The following is a 6751-nucleotide window of genomic DNA, read 5'->3' as shown; positions in this document are numbered from 1 at the left end:
TAGTAAATGTCAATGGATCTTGGAAGTGGTTCAAAGATATTCACGTAAACACACATATGAGCATAAGAAACATACCTAGCATGTTTTGTAACTTTCAAAGCTTCAACAAAATGGCTAAAGGCACTATAGATGCCAACTAAAGTTTTTTCATCCCAAAACTCCTTAACAATGAATACATTTGAATCTAGACCATGGCTACAGTGAAATCTTCTTTTATTTAGTATAAATCTTTTTATCAAAAAAATGAAACATAACCCAACAAAATTATATGGACCATTTTCAATTCAATTTTTAGAGTGGAAATTTTGAAGAAGATAAAGTTCAATTTTCCATCTTTGCAAATACCATTGTGAATAACATGTGAGACGCGAAAATTTAGCCCCTTATATAACATCAATAAATTATTTTTTAAAACAATATGATTTTCCTTGACTTGTGAAAATCTATTTGTTATAAAAAATTCTTGGCAATTTTTTTTTACCGGAGAAAAAAAATAAAAATCAATTGATATAAAACTTCAAAAGACAGAAGAGCAAAAGGTTAAAAAAAATACAGTCAGTACACGGTTTTTATGTCACATGGACCACGTGTTTACCTTGTTCGCGGCATGACTCGGTCTCTTGCTCGGTTCTGTTTATGTGGAATTTGCTTACAACATCATTCAATCTGATCTTTCTTTTATTTATAATTTCTGCATTGGAGGGGACGGCACCAGAAAATACTCGCGAATGGCCATTCCATTGGATTATTCTTCTTCAGGTAGAGTGTCAGTGCATCATTTTCAGTTGCTCCCTGTATATTAAGGTATTTTTGATGGACTTTTCTGTAGGTTTTCTAAATGGATTCCTGTGTGTAATTTAATCCTGCATGTAAATCTATCTTTTCATGATGTTAATGATGTTAGAAGGAGAAGAAATACCCCATGAAAATCACGGGAATGGCACGGCAGAATACTCTCAGATCTCAGACTACGAACTGATTTCTGCTGATGATCGGTTGCAAGCCGGCCCTAATAGTAGTAATGGGAATGGACAAGCGGCACAGGGGTTTCAAGCAATTAATTCGCAGGAGGGCGAGGGATCGAATCCACCGAACGGCTCTCCTTCAACTACGGTCGTTTATAATGGTATGGAAATTCATGTGTTTGGGAATGTGGGTGGATTTGCAGACCTTCAAGTGGGCAATAGCTCTGTCAATGAAAACGAGTCAGATGGTCCAGAAAGGGATGAGGAAGCGGAGGAAGAGGAACGTAGGAGAGAAGAAGCAGAGATTGCAATAAGAGAAGCGAACATGGCAGACCTGGAGAGGAGAAGAGCCCCTTTAAACCCAGAAAGGCGCGCTGCTATCATCAACGCGATGAGGGGTATTACTTTAGAGGGTTTTAGGCCTGATTGGGCCGACACGGTACCTGAAAATCAATGGGTTGATATCCTCAGAAGGCCTCAAGAGTCTCCGAGTCAAAGATAGTTCACAGTTCCAAAAGGAACGAGGAAATTTCAAATCTGAGCTTTCGGAAACACATTCTTCAAAACTTCTCTCGTATTTTTTGGGGGTGTTCATCAAATTTGATTTTCAATTATGATAATGGGAGAAGGGTTCTAGTAAATCAAGTACATCTCAAAAGACTCTGCAATTATGGTTGCCATTAAGAAATTCAGATTATTCTTGATATGGTTTTGGCATCTTGTTTCTTGTTTAGATGCTGTCAATAGGTATTTATTGTTTTTACATTAGCTTTTATTTTCCCTGAAAAAATCAAATTTCATTATATCCCTTTTCTGGGATTGTAGGAGTAAAATTAGGACAGTTAGAATTTTGCAGAGCCGGAGTAGCTTCTGTTCTGCTAAACCAACCACGAGACCCAAAAAAGATACATTAGGCTTCACACGGTTGTCCGTCAATGTCAACCACACTGAAACTTAGTAAACAGACCCAAAATATATTGTAACTGAAAACAGAGGATCTGGAACATCTCCTTATACCTAAACTGGAGACGAAATTACAAATTTGAGACAACCACCCGGCAGCAGTAGACTTTTATTGGCTGTAACCGAGACAAGGTTGACTAACTTCGTAGCGTGTTTTGTTGGGTTGTCGGGGGCCAAGAAGCTGTGCCCCCGCCCATTCATCTTCAATGAGGATGGGACTGGGAACATGATATTCAAGAAGGGTCTTAAACTTCCGATCTCATCTTCTTTCCGCCAGCGCCAATGAACTTCTGTTTTTGAAAATTCTCTCTTGGGTCAGGGCTCTATCGTTCTCAATTGTTGTTAGTCTCTGCCCCATTACGTCCATACTTTCCTGTAATTTCTTAAGAACTATCTTGTGGTTATATTCAGTCTCCATTGTTTTTATCACAATCCCCCAGGACACGATAAACTTCCTGCTTCAGTTGTGCTGCTAAGATGAAAACTCCTCAGCAGATTGTGAAACCTTCTTTTCCATTTTTTTTAACCGAATCTGGGAATCTTTATATTATAAAAGCTGTAGCAAAGCTAAACAAAAGAAGTACATAATACAGCTGTCTTGAGTTTTCAAACAAAATTGGCATCTCTCACATGCCACAAAATAGAAATTGTAAAAGTCCACAGTTATTACATCCCACTGTCCCAGAGTTCCTTACAAATATACGTATAGGTATACAACTTTAAAAAGCATGTAAAATTCTGATGTTTTACTAAACATATAGATTAGCGAAAAACAAAGTGACTATTAGCTTCTTTCTGCCCGATGTTGGAAGGAATAGGGTTCTGGTTTACAAGTTCCATGTCTTCCATCATTTGGTGAACTGTCTTCCTCTTCAAAATCAGTTTGAACTGAATTAGTTAAAATCTGTTTGAACTGAATTTGTTGACATGCTGTGATTAGAAGCTGCAGAGTAAGACCTCCAAGAAATCAATCTATTGTTTTTGCTGGACCAGCATATTCATAATTATAGTATTTTGTGAAGTGCACTGGTGTTCATTTTCTTGACATTTAGAAGTCACTGTTGAAAGAGAGGTTCTGTTTCATTGTATGGACTCTAAACTCCGGGGCTTTGTTGTAATTCACGATAATGGCACACTGAGAGGAACAATAATGCCAGCCTTTGGCAAGGGTTTTCTGGAGCTCAACTGATGCACAAAGAGAATATCCCAAAGAAAGTCCTGTTTCCAATGCAATGAAAGAGGACCCCTGCTCCACAAATAACACCACAAAAATGCCAAGATGCCAATGGACCAGAAATTTGAGAAACTGAATTGAAGGATATCAGAATGACACAAGTAAAACCCAAAGAGCTAGGAGGACACGTGCTAGATGAGATTTAAAGATGCAATTTAACCGAAAGATAGATGAAATTCACTAACAGGGGAACCACACACAAGGCACGCTTGGCTTCCAGGGGCTAAATCCATGGAATGACTGCACAGTGCGAATGCCCTGAAACCATGTATGACAGGCAGAAGTTCTAGAAAACCAACCAAAGGCTAAGAGAGGCTCTTACCAGGTTAATCTCTGGTTAAATGGCCTTCCTCCATTTGATACCTCTTGCTTCTCCTGCACTGTGATTCATATCCCACCTTGCCAATGAATACTCTTTTCGAGGATTTCAAGTACCAGTTCATAGTTAATTTCAAGCATGCGAAGGAGGGATGGGCTAGTCCTTTCAAATTTGAGCCCTCGCATGGATTTGTTGACAACGACTATATGGAAAATGGTGTTATTTGTGATCCTACATGTCCTTATATCCATAATCCAAGGGGATTAAGGTATTGGGTGAACCGTGAAAGTGCCACTCCTCACTTTTTCATAAAACACCTATTTTAAGAGTGATGACTTCATTGTCTAAAGAATCAACCTGATAGTTGCGTTCTCATAAAACTTGGTAGAATGAGATCTTATGCAGGTTGCCAACCTCCTTCTGGATTTGGGCTATAATCAAAGCAAGTATGCTATTAGATCGGATTTTTTTCAAGACCACTAATTTGATAAGTATGCTCGAGTCTCCTCTGACGTTGAAGGAAATTCTTTGTTTTTTTAAGTTCCCTTGCTAGGAGGATAAAGAGCGTAGGCCTAAACTTCTTTTCAATTATTTATCTAAGTACTTGGTTTTGATTATCCATTACAACAACTAGAATTTGAGAAAAACTAAAATAGACCTAAATCTGCTATATCTGCCATACAAAGAGAAAACCATAATAAATTCTATGTAGAGGAGATTGGACAACTGGGTATTGGATATGTGTTGTTACTTGTATCCTTTGCAGTTTGACTTAGTCACATCTTGACAGGGGTTCAGGAGCTCGCCCTTGAATGAAGGGGGTTTGGGAGGGAATTCTCCTGGCTGGGGGTGTTATGAGAGCCCAGTGAGCCCTCCGTCCAGTGTTTTGAAGGTAGAGCCCCCGAGGGAATTTTTTTTGGTCTGTTATGTGTTATTTCAGCCAATGGTTTTGGTCCATTGAAATCTAATCTTGGTTAAGGGATTAGGGCTATCATCTAATTTAGGTTAATGGATTAGGGTTGATTGAAGCTTCAGAATACCTAAATATTCATATGGTCGAGTTAATGCAATTAGATAGAGAGAGGGTTCAACTCTGAGTTAGGTTGGTTTTCCTATTTAAAGGTTTCCAGGATAAATCTTGTGTACACTGTGTGAATGTGCCATTGTCATTCTTATGTTTTAGATTCTATTAGTATTGCTTTTCTTGCACAGGTTTATCAAACTCTTCACTGGGTTCTGCCCAATCAACAATTGTCAATACCTAATTGCACCCAAGCAGTTGCATAGATGGTATTGTGATGCTTGTAAGGGTCTCTCCTAGACATGTATGGTGTCTGCTGCTGTCTCATTCTCCATGCTACAGCTAAAATAGAAATGCTACAAATTATGTGCTGGGACATCATCCTACACTGACTAAAGTTGACCTATAATAGGTTGAAGACTGCAAAATTGAATTGAGACATTGAAACAATGACATCCTGATTCCCAACAGCCACAAGTTTCCTTGACACACTATAGACTTCATGTTAGGAGTTGTAATGTACACTGTATACCAACCAACCAGGAGTAATTTTGACACAAAAATCTTATAGATAGCATTTTTATCTCCTTTTCAATTCCACATTTGCTTTTGACAGGGACAAATGGGAACTGTGGTGATTTGATTCGCACATGGAGATCAGTCTTCCACAAGGGATGTTTTATGCTTCTCTCTGCACTAGGAATTCTTCAAATCCCAAGGCGTCTAAACCTATCCAGGGGAAAGAGGAGAGTAGAGTGAAAGTAAAGCAACAACCACAGTGAAACTATCTACCTTCTGTCTCCAAAGGTTTATGGGATAAATTTTGTCAATTACAATCTCTTTGATATCATTTCCATTATCTATGCTGTTGCAATCAAGTATGTATTTCGTGTGTATAGTTTAGGTCTAGTGTAGAGTAGTTTTAATTTTATACGATCACTTCTTGAGGCCATCCACACTTGGGTAACACTGCACTAAAGTCTAAAAGGTTCATATTATTCTAGTGTCCTTCCAAGAAGGATTTAAGCTGCTTAAGTATATTAAACTAGTCTACCTTTCATCTGATTGCCAAACTCACTGCACTAAAAGGTTCATATCATTCAATTAGTGTACTTCCAAGATGGATTTAGGCTGCTTAAGTATACTAAAACTAGTCTACCTTTCATCTGGTTGCCAAATTTATAATTCCTTATTCACACTAGCTCAGGAAACAAACTACGTCTAATTGTATTCATGGTCCAGTGGCAAGCTATGCTATGTTTTTACTGCTTTCTCGAGCTTAGAGTTGACATTTATAAAATGCATTCTGTATTCAGGTCACAGGTGACAATTCTAATGGGAGGTTGTCTTCTTGGTTAGACTTAATCATAGGCACGTCCACTCATTGACAACTGAAGCCCTATTATGTTTATAACTTTATAATTTGGAGTCCTTTCCCATATCTTTTTCTGAGATAATTGGAAGTTGGCTATATTGACGACATGGTTTGTTTGGTCTGTTATTTTTTCTTGTAGCTGTGGTTCTGTCTATAGATTGGAGACAAGTTTTGAGAGTCAAATGTTAATAATTACACAGTACTGCAAAAGATGACAATCAATGGTTGAATGATATATTAAAAAAATTCATTTAATTGACTGCAAATTAGAGGGATCGTTCGGTTCAAAAATTAAAATTAGTTTTCCAATCCTTTGTCAACTATTTCTTTTGTCTGGTGGTTGGAATTTTGCAATGAACTTGTGCCGTTCTTTGTTTATGTCATCATTTAGAAGTTAGAACTAATTCTTTTCTCATTCTTCGCAAGATTGTGTCTTGAGTTTTACTGGTAAAGAATCGTCTCTCACAGTGTAGTAAAGTCACATGCTGTATGAATGAAGATTATTGTCAATTTTGATGAATTCCAGTCTACATTTGTCTTAGCAGCAGATTGCATGTTATTACAACAGCCACTGGTTTTAGCCTGGGAGAAACAACTAAGTTATCTTAAGGGCCAAGAATTAGGCAGTTTTCTGCTTCAGGGAGCGGATCTTTAATCATATACTCTCATAAAGGCTATTCGAGGAGTTCAGAGCAGACTCACCTCTTATGGTGCATAGATATGCAGACTCACACTATTGTGCACAAACGTCACAAAATATAGTTTGCAGAGTACATTGTTTCTTGAGAACATTCTTCCCACCAAACATTGCATACAGTTGGCATGAATGTTAGTAGTCATATTCCAAAAGAGCTTCTGCCTTGTGTTTTGATGC

The 6751-nt window shown here is 37.9% G+C and overlaps 1 protein-coding gene across 1 annotated transcript; it reads left to right on the top strand.

Moving 5' to 3' along the window:
* Window positions 1–555: 555 nt before the first annotated feature.
* On the top strand, window positions 556–1669 carry LOC149140179 (uncharacterized). Its single transcript, XM_089449276.1, has 2 exons — window positions 556–759; window positions 905–1669. Exons 1-2 carry the CDS (start codon window positions 729–731, stop codon window positions 1465–1467), a joined length of 594 nt encoding a protein of 197 aa, XP_089305402.1. The 5' UTR covers window positions 556–728; the 3' UTR covers window positions 1468–1669.
* Window positions 1670–6751: the final 5082 nt, after the last annotated feature.

The sequence above is a fragment of the Pinus tabuliformis genome, chromosome X, assembly GCF_031772625.1.
Source record: "Pinus tabuliformis cultivar Carrire ecotype Pingquan chromosome X, CPIR1, whole genome shotgun sequence".
NCBI lineage: Eukaryota > Viridiplantae > Streptophyta > Pinopsida > Pinales > Pinaceae > Pinus > Pinus tabuliformis.
The sequence above is the reverse complement of the archived record's forward strand: the minus strand, read 5'-3'. Positions and strand labels throughout refer to the sequence as shown.